This window comes from Histoplasma capsulatum, genomic scaffold, assembly GCF_000149585.1.
Source record: "Histoplasma capsulatum NAm1 scaffold_3 genomic scaffold, whole genome shotgun sequence".
Classification (NCBI taxonomy): domain Eukaryota; kingdom Fungi; phylum Ascomycota; class Eurotiomycetes; order Onygenales; family Ajellomycetaceae; genus Histoplasma; species Histoplasma mississippiense.
The window spans coordinates 1,858,185-1,884,176 of NW_001813980.1; the positions used below are offsets into that span (position 1 = coordinate 1,858,185).

Sequence of the window (25,992 nt, forward strand, 5' to 3'; positions counted from 1 at the left end):
TCGATGGGAGTTGGCCAAGCACCCAAACTGGAGTTTCGTTCCCGAGTCTTCAGCAGCACAGATGGCTTATCCGTATTCATTTATATCGTTGCACCAAGCTTTCAGTCTCTTGATACTAGACCAGAAGTGACTCTTCAAACTAATTCGCCACCAAGGGGTCTTATTTAGGGACATTAGGGCTTAGGGCTTCGTCATGTGATATCACTAGCCCCAATGCTTGGAAATCAAAACTCGTAATACTTAGCCGGAACTTCTTCCACGACGACGACTATCGACCTGGCTGCCTCTCACGTACCATCGAGTTCGCAGGAAGTGCAGTCATTCCCCTTGACCATCCGATAAAATGGCACGTCGTCCAGCCAGATGTTACCGCTACTGCAAGAACAAGGTACGGCGCTACTTTTCTCTCTCCTAGTTTTTGATTTTCGACATGAATATCGTTGTGGGGAAGAAAAGGCGAAACTTCGCACGCCCGCCAGCAAGAAAAGAAACCATAAATTACTGCTGCTTCGATTACCCGTGTGGGATATTTGAGCCTGTGATGTGACGGGGGAATTATTGACGGACTTTTCTGAAAAATTATATGGGACCGGAAGTTAAATATGAAATGCTAATACTCTGTTTTAGCCATATCCCAAATCCCGCTTCAACCGCGGTGTACCCGATCCTAAGATCCGTATCTTCGATCTTGGCCGCAAGAAGGCCAATGTCGATGAGTTCCCTCTATGCGTACACATGGTGTCCAACGAGTACGAACAGCTGAGCTCTGAAGCTCTTGAAGCTGCCCGTATTTGCGCCAACAAGTAAGCGCTCTACTACCACCACCAACCGACCCCCCACGTATAATGATATTTTTTACTGATGCCATATCACCAATCCAGATACCTCGTCAAGGTTGCCGGTAAAGAAGGTTTCCACCTCCGCGTCCGCGCCCACCCGTATCACGTCGTCCGTATCAACAAGATGTTGTCGTGTGCTGGAGCCGATAGACTCCAAACCGGTATGCGTGGCGCTTTCGGTAAGCCTAACGGCATTGTCGCTCGTGTCAATATTGGCCAGATCCTCCTTAGTGTTCGCACCCGTGATACCCACCGTGCCACCGCGGTCGAGGCTCTCCGCCGCTCCATGTACAAATTCCCCGGTCGCCAGAAGATCATCGTCAGCAAGAACTGGGGCTTCACCCCACTCAGAAGGGAGGAGTACATCCGTCTCAGACAAGAGGGGCGTGTTAAGATTGATGGTGCCTACGTGCAGTTCTTGAGAAATAAGGGCAACATTGAGGAGAACATGAAGCGATTCCCAGAGGCCTATGAGAATCTGTCGCAAGCATAGATCTTTTAATAAATGGGAAGAAATGGTGCATTTTTGTTTTTTTTCCTCCTGATTATTAGTTCCTTGTTTTATGACATGAATCTAAGCGATTGAAAAAAAAAAAAAAAAAGAAAAGAAAAAGAAAATCCAACAAAATAGATGATATATCCCTGGGGACTCCGTCCTTCATTGTGCTATGTACGATGGAATTGGAATTTGATTGTTTGCTCACGGAAGCATGGCTTCTGCACATCCATAATGAGTGGATCTCCTGGCATAATTTCGCACCGGATATCCGTATCAGAAAGTAGTAGTCCATCCACGAATCCACGGCGCTTTCATGAGTATTCAATGACCACGGATACCACTGTATTCCCGCAGATACCTTAAGTTTTAATTGTTCCAGAAATAACATTGTAGAAACATATCTACCTTTCTTCCTCCCTCTTTAGCAACATGGGCGAAAACAACAAGAAGCAGCAATAAGCAAATCTGTCAGCCCATATAACCAACCCTCTGCAATGAACGCATCTCACATACAGTCGAATGACTTAGGCATGATCCTGACCAGCGAAGATTATTCTTTCATAGATATGTACGATGTTAGAGATTTACACTGAAAAGTCCAATATATTCGCTAGCCATCCTACTGCTAGCCTATGAATTTATATATTGAAAAAAAAAAAATAAAAATAAAAAAAAATAAAAATAAAATAAAATAAAATAAAATTCCTAGCTCCTCAGTCAATCTGTGAGGAATCTGATTTGTTTTACCTGATATGTTGCAACCTGCATACACAATCACTCAGAGAGAAACCTGGGATTAGACCAAATCCAAAGCAAATCTTCACTTCATTTCCATCCTCTTGCTTTTTCATATCTCAATGTTGGTAGGTAGGTAGGGTAGGCAGTGAGCACTAGTTTAGGTTCAAGGCTGTTCTCAGACGAATATCAATTAATTGAAGTGGCAGCATGGTAGTATCAATGATTTATCTCTCTATCACTGATTAGCCCGCCTATCTAGACAGATGTGCAGTTAGTTTGATTCTGCATGCATGCTTAGGGAATAATGTATAATGACAAAATGTATAAGACCAGCTGCATATAATTCTCGTTCCCTCGCTCAATCGCAATCCTACGCGCCTTCCATGCCGACTTATAATATATATGAATCACAAGGAGGAAACGACGTCGTTCGCAGGTAGTAAGAATATATTTATATACTATATGGGAATGAATCGGGCTGGGAGAGGGCGGAAAGGGAGGTTAAAGCGGGATGACAGTTAGGCTTTTTCACCCTTTCCCCTCTTTCATATTTTCCTTTTATTTAAAAGGCTTCGAATAAACTCGTCCACCTATCTCACAACTCTCCCCTTGTAAACGCCTGCATCTACCATGCATGCCCCAGCATCCTCCAACAGCGTAAACAGCGTGATACAGCCAGATGAGCTGTTGTTGCTATAATGACTCGACTCGCAGTGAATTCGGACCGAAATCAGGGAGAGCTTCGGACTGAGGGAGGCACGAGGGAAGAGGGAGGACCCAAAAAACTAAAACTCCATCTCGGAACACCATCATAATATAAAATCAAACACCGTTCTTAAACATCCACCCAAGTCCCCGTGCCCCCAACCGCGGAAACAACCACACTTCCGCTTCCCACACTGCCCCCGATATCCCAGTAATGTCGACTCGACCCGCTACCACCTGCCATCGTCCGCTTCCCCGAGACCACAGGCATCCTAGCGTTTTGGCTTGTGCAACTGGAGCTGGGGTGGCGGATGCGATGGCGCAGGAGGGGACTGATGGGTCCTGCCACGGAAGAGCCAGAGACAGATGTTGAGGACCATTGCGCTTGCTGCCGGGCTCTGCTCCGTTGACTTTGAGATTGGGAACGGGCATGGGCGCGCGCGACGAGGGGATGATGTTGCCGAATTATGGCAGCGCGGTGTGATGGGTCCTGCTCATCAATCGGAAAAGTTGAGAGAGCGGTGGCAGAGCTGCGACGGAGTGAGGATGTGTTTTTCTCGTTATCGCTTGTGAAGGGAATATTTCTGATGAAGCGGTTGCGGAGAAAGTGGAAGACCATTTTGACATCTAGTTCGCGTTCCCAGTACTCGCGCTCGCGCTCCAGGCGAGAGGTTTCTGAGATGGCTTCGCAGCTTGAGGGGAGTTGGCCTGCGGCTGCTGATGGCACGGGCTGGGTATTGAGGTTGTAAGGAGAGAGGGGTGCTTCTTCTCCAATTTCAAATGCAGAGGTAACTGCGTCATGGAGGGTGGGGCCGAATTCGTAATGGGGAGAATATGTCGACGCAGGATTGGATGTTGTGTTATTTGACGAGCTTTGAGGGGGGATAGATGATATGGTAGTCGAAGGAGGTGGGGAAATAATGGGTATGCCAGCATACTGTTTTGAAATAGATGCAGAAGAATGAACATAAGTGCTGAAAGCACCCGGATGTTCGCATAACTGATGGACCAAAATGCCCAACTCGCGAGCAATACGCTCCAGGAGTCTTTCATGCCAATAATCGCCAGTTCGTGGGACATCATCCACGGCGTTCATGACCCCGCCCATATTCAAAGGCTCGTGCAAGCGATTTGATGTGGTGTCGCTGAAATCGTTTAGCGTAGACCTTCCATCTTGCTCTCTTTGCTCCGGCACAAGTGATTCCCCTAAGATGACCGAAAGCAAAGAGTGGTCGATGCCGATTAAGTCCTGAATTACTTTCCGTGTGATCCTCCTCCAGAACGACTCATCGTCAGCAGAAACAGCACCTGCACCACCATCATCGTCCTGCAACTCTCCAGCCTGGCTCGATCGGGCTTCTTGAGCACCAAGTTCGCGGGCGTTCGTTTCCAGATCGATTTCCCAGGTACCGCTTCCAAAAGCCTGTCGAGCCACTAACCTTTCACCAGCGTGACCAGCCCGGCTATTTCTTCTCCACCTTGTCTCTTTCTCAAACTCCTGCAACAACGCTCGACTCTGTTCCGTCCTCCACTGCTCAATCCGCCGCCATCTGTCATACTCAATCTCACGAGCCTGGATTTCTTCCATAGTCTCCAGTTGTTTCTGTTCATTAGACCGCCTTATATGTTTTCCCTCTCTTCTTCGTCGCGGATTGTGTTGTTCATGTTGCCAGAGCTGATCCTGTACATCTTGACTCGAAGGGGCAAACATACCCAGGCCATCATGTGTTGGGAGAATGGCGGAATCATGAGGGGCTGCTTCAGTAGATATCATCCTGTATCCAGAAGGCTCACGAAAGGCATGTAGACCATCATCCAGGCTGTCAAGCTCTGCGGTATCATCTTCCAACTGGTCATCATCAAGTTCATCATCTTCGGATTGGGATTGTGGAGAGTCCAGTGACCCAAAATCGCTGACTTGCGACAGGCCAGCTGTGCGGGGGGTCTTTTCAGTGGAGGTGGTATGGGTGCGGGCCGTAGTGGAGCCGGCTTGAGATGGAGAAAAGAGGACCCATTCTGTCGACTCTTCAACTTGATGCTGTTGTTGTTCCTGTTCCTGTTGTTGCTGTTCCTGCTGCTGTTGTTGGTGGTGGTGATGCTGTTGACAGGGATTTTGAGGGTTCGCAACTGCAGATCTGATCTCCAAGCTGGAAGGTTGAGGGGCAGCAGTGTAGGCCTGCTGCCTTTGCGGAAGATGTGTAGGTAGACGGAAAGCCATGGTGCAAGAGGATGGGGTACCCAGCGCAAAATGGAGGTGAGGGGAGGCTGTGTCCTGGCGTAGTGAAATCTTCCGAATTATGTAGTTAGTTAACTATATGAGCAAATTACGTAGCAGGCGAGCCCTCAATTAGGCCAGTTTGGAAGGTTGAGAAGGCGGCGGAAGCCCAGACGGGTGACCGCAACCCAAACACATCCACGCTTGTGCCCCACTAACCACGGTAAAGAAACAAACTTCCAACTGCCAGCACGGCCAATAAAAACGATATTGGCGCTGTCAAATGACTTGAGGGTGCCGTGTGGTAAAATCACATTTTTCGTGGGGATTCCCCTTTCCACAGGGTCCTTGGGCTATAATATAGTCCTGATGAACGTCAGCGCAAGGAAGGGCACACAATCTTCTGCCATCAGTCCTGTATTCGGTGTGACCAGTGGGCGTTTGTGTCGGGGAAGCGTTAAATTCATGGGACCTCACCGAATACCGAATGGGCCGGTTTTTGGGGCGACATGCGAATATCCTTGCAAGCAGCCTGGCAACCCCTTGGCGAATTCCTCCATTGTGATTTTATTCCACGAGGAACCCTGACGTTTCAAATCGCGCCATCCAGGGTCGTTTTGGTCCCTTTTAACTTTAATGTATTCTCCGAAGAATACTCTGTACAGACACGAGCCCAACCCCCACACCAGTTTTGAACGGAAATTCCCGACCTCCAAATTCCAAGAGCTGAGGGGAGCCGAAACCCTGCACGACCGCATGGTGAACTATATCTGAATCCGACCCGCTCCAGGGGGTGCACAGATTTGTTGGTTCAATAACTACCTGCCAATGGCTGATTAACTCATCATGTTACATTTGCTTACTTGAATCAAGGTGCAGTAGTTTTGCTGAACGACCCCATTTTTCTTAAATTTCGGCCATTTCTCCATCCTATCCGTGGGACGGGAGTGTCACAATACCACTCTATATATCTTCCCTCAAAGGTTTCTGCGGCTCAGCTGCAGATTCTCCACACCTCTTTTCACATTGAATTTATTCAACACATACTATAAATATCACAGTCAGTGTGTATCTGACTTATCCAAGTATTTCCGTAATGCCTAGGTTGAGGACTGAGGCATCCCCCAGGGGGGTTAACTAGAAACAGGGTACGGGTTCCAATAACAGCGGCGGCTGTTATTGTGTATGACCTTTTTGGTCGAGTGGTTAAGGGCCTGTCCGTGCCTAGAAGCCATTACAATTTCAAGAAACCTACTAGAGCCCCAAGATTTGGAATCTCTATCCTTCCTGTTCACTTTGTGTTTCAAATCGGACCCAGGTGCATGGTATAAAATTGGCAAAATGAGGGCTCTCTGCCCTTCATTGTCAATGTGAGCTATCCGAAGGTTGCTAGAATTAGTATACCCTCAACTTTCTAGTATAGCTTTGGTTTGAAAAGTTGTCATCTCTAAAGTGTATAATTGTCAACAGCTTTCCAAAGGTATAAGATCTCTGAGTTCTGGGTCTGTTGTGGCATTCATGATAGCTTTCTTTATATATCTAGGAATTACAGCAGTCAGCCACGCCGGTATCTTGTTGGTACGCATGAGTATGCTAACCAGTGTGAATAATATGAGCCTTAGAAGATATTAAGGGCGGTTAACAGCTCCAGTAGTAATGAATGGTATGAGAGCACATTCTGAAATCCAGTGGTCAACAATGTGACTGAAAATGAAAATGATAAATTATTAGCGGCCAATGGATGAAGCATTATTATTAATGCCCATTAATTTCAAACACGTCAAGCATTGTTCAGAACTTGCTTTCCCCAGGCTGAAAGGACTTAAAGGTGGAGAGACGATCCAGGATTTATTTCTCTTTGGTTGAAGAGTTGTTGGATGAGGATTTTAAAAGCCTTGTAAGGCCGTTGGCCGGTCCCTTGGACTGTAGAATTCACGCCGAATCCTAACTTCCCCCAGTTTTTGGTACCTAGCATCAAAAACTCCGCCAAGTTTGATATTGTGAAAGCGACTCTTCTCATAAGTTTGCATCCTTTTTTGCTTTCATCTTCACTGGGATCGTCATGCCTAATTTCTCAAGTTGGAGACGGTGTTCTGGAGAGGAAGCGCCAACCCAGCCAAAGAAACCGGTCAAGGGCTCGAGATTGATAAAACTATGCCGGTTGTGAAATCGTCGCTTTTGCATATGTAGCAGAGATGGCATGTCAGAACGTTCCGTATACGATGTAAACCGCTGTCACAAAAAGATGGCGTGGTGGTAATAATACCGTATTCATGATACAGATCATCATGATTTTTTACCTTTTTGTTACACCTAATTTTTATTGTGAGGAAAATCTTCATACTCTCATCAATGGTCGGAAAAACAAAGATACCGATCCTGGTGATATGGTGTATTACTCCATTCTTATGTTTCTAAGTTAATATTTTGTTAATTGTTTGTTTCATTTTATACCCTTGTTCTATGCTGTTAGCCCTCTCCTTGCCAAAGATTCTCAAATAAAAATATTGCAACAGGACTCTCGTCGCCAACCACTTTTCCCGACTCGATCAAGTGTGGTACGGCAAGCACACTGCCATTTGCATATAAGAAAATGAGCAAGAAGCGGAAACGAAATGAAGACACCACTACCGATGCGGGCCAGCAACACACTGCCCCCAAAACGGTAATCCAACATGAGAAGGATTCAGCGAGTACAACATGCACCACTAACCTGAGGGACGAGATAACGAGGGATAGCGCTATAAGTAAAATTAAGAACAAGTTTACTGCTGCAACGAATGATAGACCAAATATCAATCGAAATACCCAAGACAAAAAACGAAATGGCCTTACCACTGGCGCAGTGCATACGCCTTTAAAAGACCGAGCCAAAGCGCTATACCACGTTCGCAAGCAGCTACCAATATTTTCCTATGGAGATGAAATTAGAAGAAACCTCCAGCGCAATGATGTATTGTTGCTCGTTGGCGAGACAGGTAGTGGTAAGAGTACGCAGGTACCACAGTTTTTGGTAGATGAAGAATGGGCGCAGGCAAGGACTGTAAAGGTTGCTCCAACGACAATGAACGAGAAATCAAAATCTCAGACCAAGTCAGCAAATGGAGACCACGATCCACCTCACAAGGAGTCTGATGTGAAGGACATTACGGTTGGTGGATGCATCGCCATCACGCAACCTCGACGTGTCGCAGCCGTGTCCCTGGCGAGGCGCGTGGCAGACGAAATGGGGACACCATTGGGAAATTCCTCACCTGCAAGTAAAGTGGGATATTCCGTACGGTTTAATTCTTCGACGTCACCTAATACCAAGATCAAGTTCTTGACGGAGGGGATGTTACTCCAGGAGATGTTGACGGATCCTTGGTTGACCAAGTACAGCGCTGTTGTTGTTGATGAAGTACATGAACGTGGCGTTAATGTTGATCTTATTTTGGGGTTTTTGAGACTTATTGTTTCGGGGAAGAACGAGGGGAGAGGTGGGCTTCCGTTGAAAGTGGTCGTTATGAGTGCGACGGCTGACATGGAAAGTTTACTTTCGTTCTTTGGGGAGGGACTAAAACAGCGAGAGGATCGAGGAGCGGATTCGGGATCGGAATGGAATGGAAAATCGGACGAAGATACCAATTGCGAAATGGATAAGGTGAAGCACAATAATTATAAACCTTCCGACGGGGTTACGCCATCGCCATCAAAAGACATATCTGTTTGCCATATAAAGGGCCGTCAATACCCTGTCAAAGTTATTTATTCTCCTGAGCCAGTTCACGATTTCGTGGACGCAGCACTCCAGACCATTTTCCAGATCCATATGAAAGAACCTCTGCCGGGAGATGTCCTGGTATTCCTAACAGGTCAAGAAACAGTGGAATCTCTCGAGGCGCTTGTTAACGAATACGCGCTCACTATGGACCCTGCTTTGCCCAAAGTACAAGTACTTCCCTTATTTGCCGCTCTCCCTCAAGCAGCACAGCAACGAGTCTTTATTCCAGCACACAGAACGCGCAAAGTAATCATATCTACCAATATCGCAGAAACATCCGTCACCGTTACCGGTGTTCGCTACGTTGTGGACTGCGGAAAAGCCAAGATGAAACAATTCCGCGCGCGTCTTGGTTTGGATTCGCTGCTTGTTAAACCGATATCCAAGTCTGCAGCAATTCAGCGGAAAGGTCGTGCAGGGAGAGAAGCGCCTGGTCAATGCTACAGGCTTTATACAGAAAAGGATTACTTGGCTTTACAAGAGACGAACACACCTGAGATTTTGCGCTGCGACTTGAGCCAGGCGATTTTAAACATGAAAGCGAGGGGCGTTGATGACATTATGTGTTTCCCTTTCTTAACCCGGCCCTCTAGAGAGGCTCTTGAGAAAGCGCTCCTGCAACTATTCAGTATCCAGGCACTTGATGAAACGGGCAAAATCAGCGAGATTGGTGTGAGAATCGCCAAACTTCCTCTCACTGTGCAGTTAGGTCGTGTGCTTCTAGCTAGTGCGAAATACGGACCAGACTGTTTGCGCAATGTCATCGATATCATTTCATGCCTTAGTGTTGAGAACATTTTCCTTAGCACAACGTCTGAGGAGAAGAAAAATGAAGCAGAAAAAGCGAGGCGGGATCTGTATCGGAGAGAAGGGGATCATCTGACCATGCTTGCTACAGTCAGGGCGTATGCGGGTGAAAAGTCGGATCGGAAGGCATGGGCAGGTAGACATCTTGTTTCACATCGCGCAATGCAGGCAGTCATGGTATGTAAAGAATCTCTTTGCCAAATTCTATCATTTTTGCCTGCATATAACGGAGGTACAGGGATTAGCAGCCTAATCTTGCATGCATACAGGATGTCCGAAAACAATTAATAACGCGATGTCGACAAGCTAAACTCCTTCCAGATGATAACGACACCACCAGCACTAAGATCAATCATACGATATCCTCGGAAGAAAACCCTATCTCGATCCTAAAATCTTTCCTCACAGGGTTCGCTTCCAACACTGCCCGTCTCTCCCCTGATGGGAGCTATAAAACCATCGTGGGAAATCAGACAGTTGCCATCCATCCATCTAGCATCTTATACGGCCGCAAAGTCGAGGCAATCATGTATAACGAGTACGTATTTACCAACCGAAGCTATGCAAGGGGGGTAAGTGCTGTGCAACTAGATTGGGTCGGCGAAGCTTTAGGAAGTTTAGGGGGAGACTAGTGATTTTTGAAGGTCCCCTGGATTTTTCTCTGTTTTCCTTGTCAACTCGTAGTATCTAGGTAAATACTGTATCATGGGGAATTGCCTTCCGTGGTTTAGTACAATTCTGATTGAGTTTAGCGCAACATCGCTGCTTTCTGGACTATATAAATCTCCTCCCCCACTGCTTGAACATCCTCTCTCCATCATCTCTATTTTCTCTTTCTTTCTTCATAATTCTCTTTCCTTGTGTGTGCTGTGCTCATTCCCTCTTCCCTCTTGGGCCCCACTGCTAGTGTCACCTGGTCCGGCTGTGCTGCAGCTGAAACTGTTCTTGATATGATGACCATGTCCACTTTCCCTTCTTCCCCAATACAATTTCACCTCACTCTACTGTCAAGTTACCCTAAAATCATGCACAGACTGAGATCTGCTACTGAGATATCTAGTCTACCCAGAACAGTGGCTGGATGAGGTTTCCTGTTCACTTTGTTGATCTCATTTTTTGTCACATACATGACTAGCTATTGCTCTACATTCTATATTTGATGTTTTGAGGCTCTGCACATTTATTCTATCAACGCTGCCAATCCCATCCATTCTGTCTGTGCCTTGGTGCTTGCTGTCCTTAATCTCTCCCTTTCGCAATCAGTAGGCCAAGCCGATGTTTCTCACCTGTGGTGCACGCCGGTGATGGGCGGCCTCCACTTATTGAGATGGTACATCAATGAACAAAAAAAGCCTCTGCATGGCAGAAACAGTATCTGCCTTGCTGCACCACAGAACCATTACACATCAGGCTCTGATTAGAGCACAAGACCTGGAAGATCTGATTGATTGCAAGGATGACATATTCAGATAAAGAAAAAGTTCTCCTCAATGATTCAAGTCTTGCAGTGTGGCTGATGCATGATGTGAACATGATTCAAACTGCTTCAGTGCAGATGAATTCTCAGTCATGCTATGTTTCTGCTTGATCAGCAGCAAGGTATCAAGTCAACAAAGATGGAATGTTCACTGAAAAAGAGGCTTCAGCCTCAGCCTTCTGAGGGCCTCAAATCGACCAGGAGAGAAAGGGGCGATGTGACAGTGTGATGCGATGTCCGAGTTTCCTGCCTCCGCCCTGCGGCTGCTCTCTTTAGCACTTGTGTGCTTTGATTATCTCTACCATGAATGGCCATACGTCAGGCCAGAAGTGGATGTACAGTCTATATAGACTAAGTCTTCTCAAGAGTTGCTATCTGGATCCTATGTCTATCATTACTTTATATATAGAGATTTCTCCAGCTTTGCATGTCTCCATGCCCTTCAGGAGGCTTTGGGACGCAGGTGTTACCTACTCCCCTCTAAGACATTAAACAATATCATCATCATCATCATCATCATCATCATCATCATCATCATCATCATCATCATCATCAACAACAGAATGCTTGATATGATATATCACTTCTCACAGAAGTAATGCACTTTGTTGCCCTGATCTAAGAACTTCCTCCATTTACATTTTCTTTTGATAGATGCTGCTACAGGATACAAATTAACTTTTCACCGGGGAGTTTGTTCTACCAGTGTTGCTATTGCGTATCACAAATTGGAGGCTAGCAAAGAGATGGCAGACGAAATATCGCCTTTGAATTGGACCAAACAGCAACGAGCCAACAAAGGTAAAAAGATTTGAGCGGAAATCAAATCACACTAACATATAGTATTACAAGTATTAGTATTTAATTAAAGCCTTCTCCCTGACCGAACTCCCTTGAAAGCTCTTTCTGAATGCTCCCTTTCTTTCGTTGTAGCTACTCTGCATCTAACGGAGCCATGGGAGGCTGGCCATTCACCTGAATGCCTCATCTCTTCTTTTCATTACTATCCCAGAACCGGAGTGTCCATCTAACTTCGCTCTCTGGCGTGGCCAGCCAGAGACGCATAAAATGTCTACGGGGTGCAGGCAGTGGTTAATCCTTGTATTCAGGCATGGAACAAGTGGGTGTTGGAAAGGAATTGAATGTCTCCGACATCAAGAACCATGTGGAGCGCAAGCCTGAGACGGGTCTCCTCAAGCACTTTGATCGCTTCAAGTTGTGCAGGTGACAGTGGAGGGATGATACCCTTGTTGGAAAAATGGGTGAGAGAGTGGACAAAGTATGGATCCCATCTGCTTATAGAAAAAATATGAGCGGATATTGATTTGACGATGAGATGCAATGATTTGTTTACTAGTATAGAAGTTGAAGAAGTGAATTGAATGAAAGAAGATTGGTTTTACCAGAATGAAAACAAGGTGCTACTGGTATATATAATCCATCTGAACTGATAATTCTGGAAATGATGAACTCACAGGAATGAACAAATACAGAACAAACAAGTTTATGTGCTTTTTTATTGAATTACTAATAGTTTATTTCTGTCATAAGTCATTTGAGCATCTGGACATGCTAACTATCATTTTAGCAAACAGAATATTCAGCAGCAAACTATCTAGTACTCCATGGAGTGGATCGATGTTGAACAGGTAGAGAATCCCATTGAGACCATCTTATGCATCGAGAATATCTCCATCACAGCATTATGAGCAACTTGTAGGATTGGAACATGCTGGTTCTCACTGGCTTTCACTCCTTTAGTAACTACTAGTGCTAGTTATTTATCTCACCGTTATTTTCCCCAAAGGTGCCGACATCTCTCTCATACGCCCACAACTGGAGGGTGATACTAGGAGCAACTGACTAGGCCCAAGCCTTCCAAGTCAGAACACTATCTGCAGTCTATTTCCAGTTGAGAGCACCTTGAGCCTGTTGACTGTGCTTGCCTCATCATATTGATCGGATTGACTTACCAGAAGGGCACCTCTCGCAATGTGGCGCTTTTATATGCGACAAAGATTGAGGAGGCGTGATCCATCACCATTGCAGCTTCTGATATTACAATATAAACAAATTCAAGCATGCAAATATGTCCAGAGTTGGCTCTTCCCTTTGCGTTTCATCTTGATGAGCCATCCAGGCGCAAATTAACTTTGAATTCATATCGCAGGATGTTCTTTTAGGTCTATTCATATAACAAAAAAACTGAACTTTGAAAGACGGGGTTATTTTGAATCTATATTCCTTCGATCCTAATGGAACCCACAAACACAAACTGGCAATACGGGGAGCATGAAGGTCTCGTTTCCATCGCAAACCATTGCCTCTTTCTTGGAATCTACGGCCCAAATCGTTCTGCTGGCGACCCCATTGTTATCATCATCCCAGATGTCGCCTCCAGCTCCAGGCAATGGACCCCTGTTCGCAGACTCCTTCAGCGCAAAGTTCGAACTATGCTCTATGATCGCTCTGGACTCGGTGACTCAGAAGAAATGCCAAACCCCACTGCTCCAACCGCTGAGAACATTTCTCTCGAGCTTGACGTCCTGCTGGGCACGGCTGATATCAAACCACCATACGTCATTGTTTGTCATGCATACGGCGGTATTATTGCGCGGGAATTTCTTCATTTGAAACAGTTCAAGGGCGAACTTCACCATATTGTGGGGCTGGTATTTGTCGAGGGTGATCAAGAAAACACCACTGCGTTAAGGCCCGATGAGAATGTGAAGCGAATGAGTGAGGGCCAAGACTGGCTGCGACTCACCGGGCTCTATCAAGACATGGTCCTGGATCCAGAAGATAGGGAAGGCCTTTACTTGGAAGCAGAAACTGCAAAGTTCAAAGAAACAGCTGAGGCGGAGTGCGGTGAAGTTGCCAATAGCTGTCGGGAACTGGGGCAGAAAAAGCAGCTAGAAGCAGATCCTCCCCTTCTCGGATCCGTTCCCGTCAGTGTAGTGATGGGAGACACTACACAGGATCATGAACGGATATACGAAGCTGCCGTCAGATCAGGGAAAGAAGGAATCCCATCCCCAGCTGCATGGCAGAGAAAAATGGCCGACTTCAAGGAATTGGATGAAACCCTCCAGCTAGCAAACTTGAACTTATCAACGAAAGGCTCCATAGCGATCGCAGGAAATAGTGGCCACAACGTTCATCTTACCGAACCCGATACCATAGTGGGAGAAGTGCAGTGGATTTTGGATACAATTAATAACTAACAATGAAGTATCCAGGTGCTGTAGTTGTATGGGTATAGTTTGATGGAATATATATGTGTGTCCTGCCTATCAACACCGTTCCTGCAGACTGATGAAATTCTAAAGGCCCCATTATCCCGGGTTGATGGAGTGTTTGGCTGAACATTCCCATCATCCATTGGTGTTTATCTCGTTTCTATGTCCGCGTGTTATGCTTATCCGCACCTTATTATTAACTTCCATGATTACTTTTGTTACCACATATTGTTCCAGAGTAAATTGATAAAATTGAATAGGACTAAGCTCTCATATTCCTGGTAAAATTAATGGTTTGTGGCTCGCAATCACCACCTCCCACACTAAGCCATCAAGAGGAAATGTCTGAGAAATGTGGAAGAAATACCCTTATCAAACAGCTAAGGATGCCGGGAGGCATTTTGCAAGATGCTGATTCATACTATAGAAGTTAGTTAAGAAGCTATATAGACTATGCAAGTACCAATACCTTGTCATTAATAAAATTCTTAGATTCGTAGAGAATTCAAGTCGGCGTGATTGAGGTTATATAATCTGCATTGGTTTCAAACTCCGTCGATGTCTCTGTAGGTGTTGTTTGATCACCTGCATGAAATCAAATCAACGATAGGCTAGCTTAACTCAGTATTTATTCTAGGTTTCTGTTTTCTTTGATGATGTTGGTATTAGGGTGTGGGTTGTTGAAGAATCGAAAGGTTGGACCGAGTAATTTAGTTGCCCAATAAATGATGAAACCACCCTGTACAATGATCTAAGGCACGAGGGAGCTAAGGAAAGCCAACCAATTGGCAACCAAGATATATAATTGCATTGTTACTTGTCTCAGGGGCCTGCCAGGATAGAATTATTTGGGTAAAGAAACACCTCATATTAGATAAAAAATAACAACAATATACAACTAACCTACAATATACATAAAGATGATACATAATAAAAATACTCCCTATGCACCGCTTTTTGTGAAGCTGTAACTCGAGCAACATTTTCCAGCCGCATGCGCTCTATCCTGAAAAAACAGAACCCACCCCCCTCCGAAAATAAGAAAAGAAAATTAGAGAGTCCTCAGCTAGCGGGTCGTCGTAGATCCATGTGTTTCTTCAACCTACATCATTGTGCACATCGGAATTCGTTGATCAACGATCAAATTTTTGCCAACTCTGTGTCTGACACCGTAATAAGCAGGGGACTGGACCATTCGGATCAGATTTCGATCATAGTCTCCCTCCAGGTTGCATACGGGGCATGATTTGGGCCAGGAGGTGAGAGTACATCCCACACTAAAGGGGAGGATGTTGATGCCGGTCAACTTCGAGCAGTTGTTGAAACCATTTCCCTTTCCGCAGGGGTAACCGATGGTGAACCACCGATGGAGACAGGTCGGCGATTTGAAGAGAACGGGTCGACACATGGTGTCTCCTCTGTTTGAACTTATAATTGGATTAGATGATGCCGATATATCGTTGAAGCGAGGTCGGAGATAGGAGACTTTTGAAAATAGGCTTCACAGTGTAATGTGACATGTGTGCGCGCCTTCGCGACGTGTCGTTTGGAAGCTATTATGTCTGTTCAAGCTTTGATTTGAACGCCAACAAAATTGCACCCCTCGATCGAAAGTGGAGGTTCGATATGAAAGGGAAGAAGATGAAGTTTTTTATTTTCAAAAAAAAAAAAAAAAAAAAAAAAAAAAAAAAAAAAAAAAAAATCATGCCACTGCAGATAAATATATGTAACGCCAGAACACCCAACACAATTTCTAAACTTAGTGATAAACGCAGGTAGTGGACAAGGAGATGGTATATTGAAACATTCTTCACTGTTTGAGCCCTTGTAAGGGGTAGCATGGTTAATGCCTGCCAACAGCGATGAGCACTCTCGGTCAAATGACAAACAGTTAGAGAATATATACCTTCCATTTCATTGTCACGGTCAATCTTTATCTTCCTTTTTTAGGGTACTCATAAGCTCGTAAAGCTGTCCAATTTGTTGGTCTTATTATACCAAGTATACACCAGATCAGTCACTGTGCACGAAGGGATCTGAAGGAAAATCGAAACAATGGTATGAAAAGGAGAGAAGAAAAAACCCAAACGTACCGCTCATCTTATCGATTTTTGCTTTGTCTAACTTTTCGCCTTGCCAAGTGTCTCCTTCGAGTTTCTGGGCATATAGCTGCCACTCTGTGAGGAAACCAACCTAGTCGGCGAACAATGTATCAGCCTTTGTTTGAAAATGCGTAACGAGTGGCCAGGTTCGATTTACAATATGAATTGGGTTATCCACATTCCGGTGAGCTCGAAATTCGTTCTTCACATACTCATCGCCAAGCAAACGCATGTCTTTTGGAAGTTTTTTTCGATGCACCCTGAGCAAACGGCGATAGAGCTGCAATGGCGGAAGCAGAGCGGACAGATGTCTAGAGCTTGGAGTTATCGGTAAAGGGTTGGCCATTAACCTAGGAGACACCCTCATGTTGTGCAGCTGCAATTAAAAATAGAAGTTGGAACAATCCCCACCCTGAGAAGCATAAAGCCTAACAAAGGTTTATGGGTAATCACTACTATGTGGAAGTTTCAAGTTGCTGCAAAAGAGGAGAAGCTAAAACTGGCCAATAGCGCTTGAGAGCTATCTTAATGATGTAGAAAGAAAATGAAAAACTCAAATCCAATTATTGCGTACGGACTTCATATTGTATCTAGATTTTTGTGCCGAATTGATTATTATACCTGATTAGGCACAAGAGCCCATATTTCATGGCCACGTGATTCATAGAACTTGGTCTTTCAATCGAAAAGCCTCGACTTCGAGTTGTTATTGATGCTCAAGTCCCAAAACCCGGCAAGCCATCAACAGAAGCGGCTGCGTCGCACAGCGGGCGTGGGATGTCGCTCTGAGCTAGATCTTCTGGGGACTCGCTCAATCGTTCAACCATGCTTCCAACCCCATCGACGTCACACGTCTCGTTCGACACCATCTATGAGCCAGCGGAGGATAGCTATTTGTTCCTCGATACGCTTTCCTCTGCTGCAGAAACCGCATGGCTAACCCAGAAGTTCAATGCCTCTAACACAAGCTTAAAGCCCGGGTCTTCTACAAATTCCCCTCAACCACTTGTGGTTGAGGTCGGTACCGGCTCAGGCGTGGTCCTAGCGTTCGTGGCTGCAAACGCCGATATCATTTTTGGGAGGAGGGATATACTAACCTTGGGCACGGATGTGAATAGCAATGCCTGCAGCGCAACGCGCCAAACTGTTTGTTTGGCGATTACCGACGTCCAGAAACGCGGACTCGGGAACCCTGTTGCTGGACCATCGACTGTGCGACCCAAATTCCTGTCATCCCTAACTGCAGATCTTTGCACACCCCTCAGGCCAGGATCTGTGGATGTCCTCATTTTCAATCCCCCTTACGTACCCACCTCGGAGTTGCCAGATATTCCGTCATCCGATATGGGGAACATCTCTCTCCCGCAATTCGAACGCGAGTCTCACCTCCTTTCTCTCTCTTATGCTGGCGGAGAACTTGGAATGGAAACTACAAACAGACTTCTAAATTCAATACCAGAGGTCTTAGATCCAGTACGTGGCGTTGCGTACGTTTTACTCTGCGCGCAGAACAAGCCAGATGAGGTGAAGGCGCGTATCGTTAGCTGGGGATCAGGATGGACTGCTGAAACTGTAGGGAGGAGCGGTGTAAAAGCAGGTTGGGAGCGATTGGTGATATTGCGAATATGGAGACAGATCAATTAAGAAATAAAAGAAATAAGATAACACAAAACGAACAGGTAATTCTATAGAGTTCGCCCCGTGGATGTCAAACTCTCTCGTTGGATTGTTAGCCGTTCAAATCTAGTTTGCTTCGTGATGCACATGAGGTTTGATATCTTCCATCAGTAAACAAAGGCTATGTGGAGTAAGCACAAAGCGAAGCACATTATCATCATTTCGCTGTATTGGATAATAGAGAAATACATAAAACAAAATTATAAAAAGATCCACGAATCAGGTCATCCAGTTCCGTACATGCAAGATTCATTGCAAAAGGGAATAGACTGGGAAAAGGGAAAGGAACGAGGAATCAAAACCTTCACGCCTCTTTTGTTCCCAGAGAAGTATTTCAATGTGTGCAGCCTCAGCCTGTTGTGACAAGTACAGCCAAAATCCAATCGTGATAAAACCCCTATAAAGAGTAAGCGAATCGATCAGAACCCTCGACCCCGTCCCCTTCCTCTACCCCGTCCACCGCCTCGACCCCTTCCGCCGCCACCTCTTCCCCCCCGTCCGCGATCTGCCTCCTTTCTAGCTTTGTTCTTGGGCTTGGGTGTGTCGTCCACGAGTAATGTGTCTAGCGGAAGGCTGTCAGGGAGGATGTAATATCTGATGGTAGATCCACGAATGTTTATTGTGTCAAGGGAGATCGGGTCACGGCCTTTTGCCGTCATCTTGACTGTGCGCAGCGCCGTGTTCATTTGCGGCGAAACGGAAGCTATGGTGCCGTGGAGGATAGTGCCTAATAAATTCCGCAGCAAACTGTCAGCAAAAAACCGCTGCATAACAAATATGTATAAAGTGTTGTTGTCACGTTATAGGAATAGAGCGCGAACTGCAGTGGATATATAGGAGACGAATATTGTGCGCCGATAAGGTAAAGCAGTAGTTGGGCCGGTTGGGGGTTGGGGGGGATCATACCATTTTTCAGTTCGATTGTCACGGTTTCATTCGCGCATTTCATAAGAAAGCTGTACGAAATGGAAAGGTATATCAGCTGGCTGCCCTAAACAATTTTCGCGACCTGACCAAAGGAACTAAGAGTGCATTGTTCAGAAGATCAAAGATGCATAACGTACCGTACGAGCTTCATGTTTGGTATGGGTGCCAGGTGGCACAATGGGACAGCAATAGATCAAGCAAACGTATGGCCTCTTTCGCGCAAAGTTCGTGTGTACGGTGTGATGGTTGAAAAGAAAATGTCAAAAGCAAACCTCTCAATTCTTGAGTTCAGTTTGATACATTTTGGGATTACGATATTTGATCTATGGTCACATGACCTATAACCTCTTCCAAGGTTCCAACGTCACGAACACCAAATTTTCCGAGCTTGTCACCAACACCACCCGTATCAATTCTGGAGCTACTAGTATATATGTGCATTTATTGACGAGTACCCAATGGTAGCAGTTGCCCTGGACTACCATGTCTCAATGAGGAAGACCAATAACTCCGTTAAGAAAAGTTGAAATTGATGAACTGAAGCTTGGAACGGTAGTCCTACAGGATCATGGTCTAACAGCCAGGAGTACTAATCCATGTCCAGCACGAGACTTTACTCAAAAGGTGGCATGTGTCCTTCAGGGCTTTGGAGTCCAATTATTTTACAGATCAACGAATTTTCATGGTCATCCATGTATCACTTCAAATGATGATTTCACACTGCAGCGGATAAAGTTCAAGTTACAAGGGCCAACACCACAGGCAACCCCATCAGATAATGCGCTGAGAGCTCCTCGCTTCATATGTATGTCACTCATTCTGCGCAAGTACTACCTTTTAGCTTACATGTACTGTTTATGCCGTCCAGCACTCATGAACAATGTGCAGCAGGCAATAATTTCACTTGTTCTCAATAAGAAAAATGTTAGCCTTAGCTCAAAAACATTTTGAGACCTCCGGAAGCTGGCACAGCCGTGGGGGTTAATGCTAGACTCTCGCATGAATGCCAATTTCCAGAGGTTAAGGAAAGGTTTCCCATGAACCTGCTACTCATTTGTCCCACACCAACTTCTTCTATAGTAATTTAATTTATATGTGATTGGTATTCTATTAACTCATTATGCTCTTGGCTGATGTTATTTAACTAGCTCCAAACTGCCCTCAACTTCAAGTTTGACTTGGAGTCCCGATCAAATTGCCTCTGTTGTGTTATAGACATTGCTGAAGATGAACCGAAGCGAGGACCTAAAACTAAATCAATTGCCGGCTGAATTGCTTCATCAGATCTTTCGAGATGTTGAATACCAAGATCGGAAGAGCCTTCGCTTAGTTTGCAAGATGTTTGCAAGTGCGTGTGCTAAATACATGACCCGCTCCTGCACATTAAGCACAACGCATGACTCCTTGAGGAAATTGAAGCACATGGCAACACATCCCATCTTTTCTGCTTACATCGAAGTCCTTGAGCTTGATTTCTTCCTCCTGGTCCATATCCCAGATCAATGCCACTTCCATTTGCAGCTACGTTTCTTGAATGAATCAGTGGAACAATCGTGCCGTCAATTCTCAGTTTATCGGCCGCTATTGGAAGCACAAGATGAGATAATTTTGTCGGCAGAGGATGTCCACTTTCGAGCTTGCCATCCCAAGGTTTCCAAAGCTGACAACACTCCGAATTAAATGGGATGTTTCGAAAACGGTTGGCGGCGAATGAAAGCAGATGTTGCGGGAAGCTTTTTGAATGTACCCCACTTTGCCATCCGCCAGTCTTCCGCCTGCTCTGCCCGTCAGTTCATGTCACTGATGAGTGTTTTATCCCGACAAAGGGTTAGGCTTTCGGTACTAGAATTTGGGCCATTAACTTACTCCGTGTTCGAAGAGGACCTGGAGCCAGTTCAAGAAGTTTTTACATCCTTGAAAAAACTCGTTTTCTACCTCTCCACAATAAAGGACACGCCATGGCGTCCCAAAGCACAAGCCTATTTGTTTGGTTCTGAGGGATTTTGTGATGTAGTCGACAACGGGAAAGCTATAAAATTGCTCTCCATTTCCTCGCTACTTACCCATCTATCCAGTTCCACTAAAGATGCTCCTTTCCGCAAGGAGGCAAATTTTAAATCATTTGTTGCCAATTACACTTGGCTGCAGCTCAAATGCCTTTCGATAGGCAATCTTGTTGCTTCCGAGAATGACACAATTCACTTCCTAAGTCGCCACAGGTTAGAAGAACTATCAATTCGCTCCATCACCCTGCAAGGCTCTTGGATAGCCGCTCTACCAGCAATGCGGGAAGCTGCCAGCCCCACCCTTGATCAGGCTATTGCTTACGAGTGGATCACAAATGAGACTGGAGAAAGTTGGTATTTGGGCCTTCATCCTGCTAAGTCAATTGTCGGGCGCAGTGATGAGACATCCCTTGGTTTGCACGTCGCCTACTATCTATCCAAGGCTCCGAACGGTTATCCTTGCCCCCTCACTCTGAGTAACACGTCGTAAACGATCTAACGCAGCTTCCTTTTTTTTTTTTTTTTTTTTTTTTTTTTTTTCCCAATTCAGTATTGCACCATCACCAATTTCTTCTGGTATACTATTCTAAATTTTGGATTTCCTTTAGCTCTCCTTCTGCCGAGTTTTGGCACATGAAAACTGGTTATAGTATTCACTTTTTTCTAGGCCCATTCTACAATATCTTAAACTTTTATTTTGTCAACTCTAACATGTCTTACGAAAACCCCATCTACTTCGTCCATAGGTAAATTTGGGTTTTACGTCTGGGGATTTCTTTATGTCCGTCCAGAATGTTTTCGACATCTTTCTTTTGTTCTTCTTTTATAGTGGGCGAACAAGGCCTTGCATCGCCATGTGGTTGAATTGCCTTTGCTTTAATCTCAGTTGTGTGCTTCCCGCCCGTGTAAATCTGCTTGATAGGCTGTACATGAAATTCGGAAATCTCAAGTCAACCGATGTAGCTAGTTATCCACTCAGTGACCGCAAGTTACGAGAAATCCGAAATCATATTCCCTTCTCCTAAATGGACATAATCCCAACTTCCTTCGAATTGATAATACGCAGATTTTGCTCTATAAAGTATGGGTGAACAAACCAGAGGTTTATGACTTGCAGTATGAAACGACAACCGATACCAGTGAAGCCTTTACTTTTCTTCGTCCTTTTTATTTGTCTTTGGTGTGGGCTGTTGAAGGTTGAAGGGGGGGGGAATCGTGTTTAAGTAGATGTGTCGACCCCTTACTTTCGTATCATATCATAAATATAGTTGGAGTGCATAATGAGAGCAGAGTCATTCAGGCGGCGCCCAGATATGTCGTCAAATTAAGCTTATCCTTACCTCCCGCAACCATGCGGCAAAACGCACGTGGATGATCTTCGGCCCGTTGTATTTGATTAACACCCGATGTTACAATCTCTCCGAATACCGAATCTGTAATGATTATTTTACGAACAATTCCCCGTGTCCGAAGGATACGGAACAGAGCTTAGACTAAGCTATCTTATCTAAATCGTTACATAGTGGCAGCGAGTTGGTAAGTTTAGCCCTGTAAATCTTGCACAGGCACGGGCATCCCAGCTCGGTGGATGAAAATACTCAGGTATCTCGATACACAGCAACTCAAAAAGATATCAGGAACTGTAGCACTCATTTGTAGCCTATACATTGCTGCTCAGCTTAAACGGTCGAGCGGTAAAGTAGCGATATCTTTCATCCGCGATTAAAATGGCAGCAGCCGGAGTGTGGCGATGAAACTGGAAAGAAAATGTCTCCAAACGCACTATGACGCTTATGAAGACAATCTATCTAGTATACAAAAGTTATCCGGGATGGGTAAATTGAGAATTCTGATACATAATTTTTATGTTATAATTTCGCGCACCTTGAACTATTGGCATATGGATATACGTCCAAAAAGAACGTGGGAATTGTAAAAGTCGCTTAAAATAAAAACAAAGAGAGAATATATGGAAATGGAAAGACTGTATGCGTAATTATCAGTCGCTCAGAACTTTGCAAACACGTCCAACAAACCCTTTTAGTGCGAGTGATCCAGGAGCGGCAGGCACGGACGATGACGTTGTTACCATCGCGGTACCAGGCATAGCAAGCACACGGGAATCCAGTTCGATCCACTCCACCGTAGAGACGAAGGAAAATGTGATGCTTACGTCGCCCGATTCGTTAAATCCATTAGACATTTCAGGCCCGTTGTTAGCAACTGGATTGGGAGAGGTAGGTTGGGGTGCTTTGTCAACAGGAAATGTATCCGCGTCAAGGGAAAATATTTCCTCATTCCCAGTCAGGAATTGTCTTTGTGAATTTCTGTTGGCTTCGACGCATGTTACTTTGGCAGCCGCCCTGATACTAGCAATATAAACAATGGCATTACCTCCCATTATAAGGGAGGAAGAGAGTGTTGAAGTGAAGTTCAATGCTGGGAATATTGCAATGAACCCGGTGTGGAAGACCGGCGCCAGTAGTGGGCTCGGAATCGAAAGATGGGAAGAAATTGGATGGAAATCAGCAAGTACCATGCCTTTTCGAATGCTCCCTAAGCATGAAGTCGTTTCGACGCTGTCTACGCCGATCGTGCCAATTTGATGCTCCAGTATGGTAGTCACTGGGAGTCGAAGATTTCGAAGACTGACGACACGAACAACTTGCCAGCGAGCTTGTTGGGTCTGTGAATGCTCATTATCTGCATGTCCGTTTTGTAAATAAAACGTTGCAAGCTCCTCCGGAAGTGATCTGCTAACGAGAGGCTTCGATCGCGGAACCAAGTGAGACGAATCAATATCCGTTCGTGAGTTCATCATAAGTGGTCCAACAACAAGCTGGTCACCGATAGAGATATTGCCACGGCGGACGCGACCACATAATATAATAGCTCTATCATGCTGACGCTTGTTGTCCCCAGCTACAGAATAAACCTTCAACGCCGGCACCTCAAATACTTCGGTAATATCAAACAGCTTGACAGCTTCATGCTGCGCAGTCTTTTGTGCAGTCTTTTTGCCACTAATTGGTATAGGTCTCGTAGAGCTCCTCGAGGGAATTGGAAGGGTGCGGAGTAATGCGTGCAGTTTCCCGATACCTGCTCCAGTAACGCAACTTGTGATGACTATGGGAACGTTACTCAACCAGTTAGAACCCTCCGCACCCACTGTTTTGTCTACGTCCTGCTGGTCAGAGAGCGGAATCTGTTGGAGATTCACCTCCTGTTCAGAGGCCTCTGTTGGAGCCGCCAGCATAACAGGCTTCCTCCCAATGAGCTTGATCGTAGATAGGATTTGGACAAGTGTTTGTCTTATGCCGGAACGAGTTGCTATGTCAAGCTTTGTCACAACGACGATGACGGGGAGATCTAGCTTCATGCACAAGTCCAAATATGAGAGAGAAAGGTCAAGTTCGGATGGCACATCAAGCCTGGAAGAATCTAACGGGCTATTGGCTGGAATACAGAGCATCACGTAATGAGGCTCCCAGCTGACCAATCCCCGTAACGTCGACTTGAGGTACCTTGTTGACCCAGGTAGATCAGAGAGAAAAACAAGCCGCCCCCCCTGGGCAGATGCATGAATATCGGTCCAAGCAGTCACATTGCCAGACGCATAATTTACCACATCAGGAGTGGGTTCGGCCCCCTTAGTACTAGCGGGGGAATAGCCTATTAATTCTTGTGCGACTGAGCTCGTGATTCCAGAAGCAATTTCATGCCGATGTTTCAGAAGGCTAAGCCGACTCTTCCCCCTACCATTATCAAGAGCGGAAGTAGACAGAGAACCCAAAAGAGAAGACTTCCCAGCAGCCGATGGTCCAGCCATGGCAATGTGAAGTTGTGGTGTTGAAAAGAATGGCTCATCTTCAGCGCTAGCCGATGGCGCCACACGCACTTTCGAATCCAAAGATCCACGTTTTTCATCTCCTGGAGAAAGTTGATCACTCTGTTTGAAATCAGGGCTTACAAGCGCCTCTGCGACCCAGAGCTTTCCAGAACGAAGTACAACCGGTTTACTGTCGTCATCCGCATTCTCGTTCCACTCGCAATGTCCAACGGCTACCTTCCTTAGGACTTCAACGGTACAACCCAAACTCGCAGCCATCGCTTTAAGATTCGTGAGACTCTCCTCTAATTCATCTTCCGCAAGGCCAACAAATGTGCCATCATCTGAGACTCCAATCTCGTACAAAGCTCCCTGAGATTCCTCAAGGCCAGGGAGAAGTCGAGCAGGCTTACTGGGTACACCAAGGGTTGGGGTAGCCTCTGGTAGAACCGGATGAACCAATCCAAGAGTAGAAGATGAATGGAAAGGGGAGGACTGCTGTAGACGCCAGAGAAGCTGAGTAGTCAATTGCTGGAGCCTGTGTTCTCGCGATTGGCTAGAGAGTGCCTGTGCCGGTCTAGTTACTGGTTCCGAAGAAACTGGTGGTGATTCAGGACCAGCTAGACTCGGTTTGGAGTGAGAGGAACCTGATGTTAGGTTTCCTGTAGACAGTGACAGAAAGGAACGCCGTGAACGTAGGAGCAGGTGAAGTTTATATTCTGTCGGTCCATCCTGCGGCTCCGCATCTAATTTTGTAATTCCATTATCTGCTAGGAAATTTGGGTCGTCTGGATCGAACGTAAGCAGAAGCTCTTCCTGGCATGGCGCTCCTCGATTCCCTGAAGGAACCCGTCGTGGTGTCGTGCAGCCAGGGGTCGACCAGGGGGACGACACCCGTGGAGGGTCAGGATCATATGTGAAAACCGATGCCATCCGAAACCCTGAATAGCAGTATATAAAATATTGTTCAAGGGAGAAGTTCTCAAACTGCCCTCCACCACGTTACGTGTGGGCCTGTCGATATTCAAGTTCACTCTCGAGTCCGTAGCCAGAGTTGTCCGTAGACTGGGTATAAGGGACTAAATGTCGAGTATTTGTACGAGAATAATGGGTCTGTAAAGCTGAATAGATTAACTGCATCATCTTGAAGTTCCGGCGTTTTGGCCTTC

General features: G+C 45.6%; 10 protein-coding genes across 10 annotated transcripts; 5 read left to right on the forward strand and 5 right to left on the reverse strand.

Moving 5' to 3' along the window:
• Positions 1-343: 343 nt before the first annotated feature.
• Positions 344-1,332, forward strand: HCAG_03695 (60S ribosomal protein L10; the record flags this gene model as incomplete). The annotated part of the gene is made up of 3 exons (XM_001541547.1): positions 344-388; positions 628-803; positions 882-1,332. 3 exons carry the CDS (start codon positions 344-346, stop codon positions 1,330-1,332), a joined length of 672 nt encoding a protein of 223 aa, XP_001541597.1.
• Positions 1,333-2,911: 1,579 nt separating this feature from the next.
• On the reverse strand, positions 2,912-4,999 carry HCAG_03696 (predicted protein; the record flags this gene model as incomplete). Its single annotated transcript, XM_001541548.1, has 1 exon — positions 2,912-4,999. One exon carries the CDS (start codon positions 4,997-4,999, stop codon positions 2,912-2,914), a length of 2,088 nt encoding a protein of 695 aa, XP_001541598.1.
• Positions 5,000-7,589: 2,590 nt separating this feature from the next.
• On the forward strand, positions 7,590-10,198 carry HCAG_03697 (conserved hypothetical protein; the record flags this gene model as incomplete). The annotated part of the gene is made up of 2 exons (XM_001541549.1): positions 7,590-9,743; positions 9,836-10,198. The coding sequence occupies 2 exons, from the start codon at positions 7,590-7,592 to the stop codon at positions 10,196-10,198; spliced, it is 2,517 nt and encodes an 838-aa protein (XP_001541599.1).
• A 1,591-nt stretch (positions 10,199-11,789) lies between these two features.
• HCAG_03698 (predicted protein) lies at positions 11,790-13,002 on the forward strand (the record flags this gene model as incomplete). Its single annotated transcript, XM_001541550.1, has 4 exons — positions 11,790-11,844; positions 12,153-12,267; positions 12,648-12,692; positions 12,945-13,002. 4 exons carry the CDS (start codon positions 11,790-11,792, stop codon positions 13,000-13,002), a joined length of 273 nt encoding a protein of 90 aa, XP_001541600.1.
• A 296-nt stretch (positions 13,003-13,298) lies between these two features.
• On the forward strand, positions 13,299-14,267 carry HCAG_03699 (predicted protein; the record flags this gene model as incomplete). Its single annotated transcript, XM_001541551.1, has 1 exon — positions 13,299-14,267. The coding sequence occupies one exon, from the start codon at positions 13,299-13,301 to the stop codon at positions 14,265-14,267; it is 969 nt and encodes a 322-aa protein (XP_001541601.1).
• Positions 14,268-15,225: 958 nt separating this feature from the next.
• On the reverse strand, positions 15,226-15,690 carry HCAG_03700 (predicted protein; the record flags this gene model as incomplete). Its single annotated transcript, XM_001541552.1, has 2 exons — positions 15,226-15,247; positions 15,389-15,690. 2 exons carry the CDS (start codon positions 15,688-15,690, stop codon positions 15,226-15,228), a joined length of 324 nt encoding a protein of 107 aa, XP_001541602.1.
• A 518-nt stretch (positions 15,691-16,208) lies between these two features.
• HCAG_03701 (acetate non-utilizing protein 9, mitochondrial precursor) lies at positions 16,209-16,751 on the reverse strand (the record flags this gene model as incomplete). The annotated part of the gene is made up of 3 exons (XM_001541553.1): positions 16,209-16,270; positions 16,376-16,475; positions 16,542-16,751. 3 exons carry the CDS (start codon positions 16,749-16,751, stop codon positions 16,209-16,211), a joined length of 372 nt encoding a protein of 123 aa, XP_001541603.1.
• A 458-nt stretch (positions 16,752-17,209) lies between these two features.
• On the forward strand, positions 17,210-17,975 carry HCAG_03702 (conserved hypothetical protein; the record flags this gene model as incomplete). Its single annotated transcript, XM_001541554.1, has 2 exons — positions 17,210-17,857; positions 17,961-17,975. 2 exons carry the CDS (start codon positions 17,210-17,212, stop codon positions 17,973-17,975), a joined length of 663 nt encoding a protein of 220 aa, XP_001541604.1.
• Positions 17,976-18,480: 505 nt separating this feature from the next.
• On the reverse strand, positions 18,481-19,139 carry HCAG_03703 (predicted protein; the record flags this gene model as incomplete). Its single annotated transcript, XM_001541555.1, has 3 exons — positions 18,481-18,788; positions 18,968-19,017; positions 19,126-19,139. 3 exons carry the CDS (start codon positions 19,137-19,139, stop codon positions 18,481-18,483), a joined length of 372 nt encoding a protein of 123 aa, XP_001541605.1.
• A 3,854-nt stretch (positions 19,140-22,993) lies between these two features.
• On the reverse strand, positions 22,994-25,756 carry HCAG_03704 (predicted protein; the record flags this gene model as incomplete). Its single annotated transcript, XM_001541556.1, has 1 exon — positions 22,994-25,756. One exon carries the CDS (start codon positions 25,754-25,756, stop codon positions 22,994-22,996), a length of 2,763 nt encoding a protein of 920 aa, XP_001541606.1.
• Between the last annotated feature and the right edge of the window lie 236 nt (positions 25,757-25,992).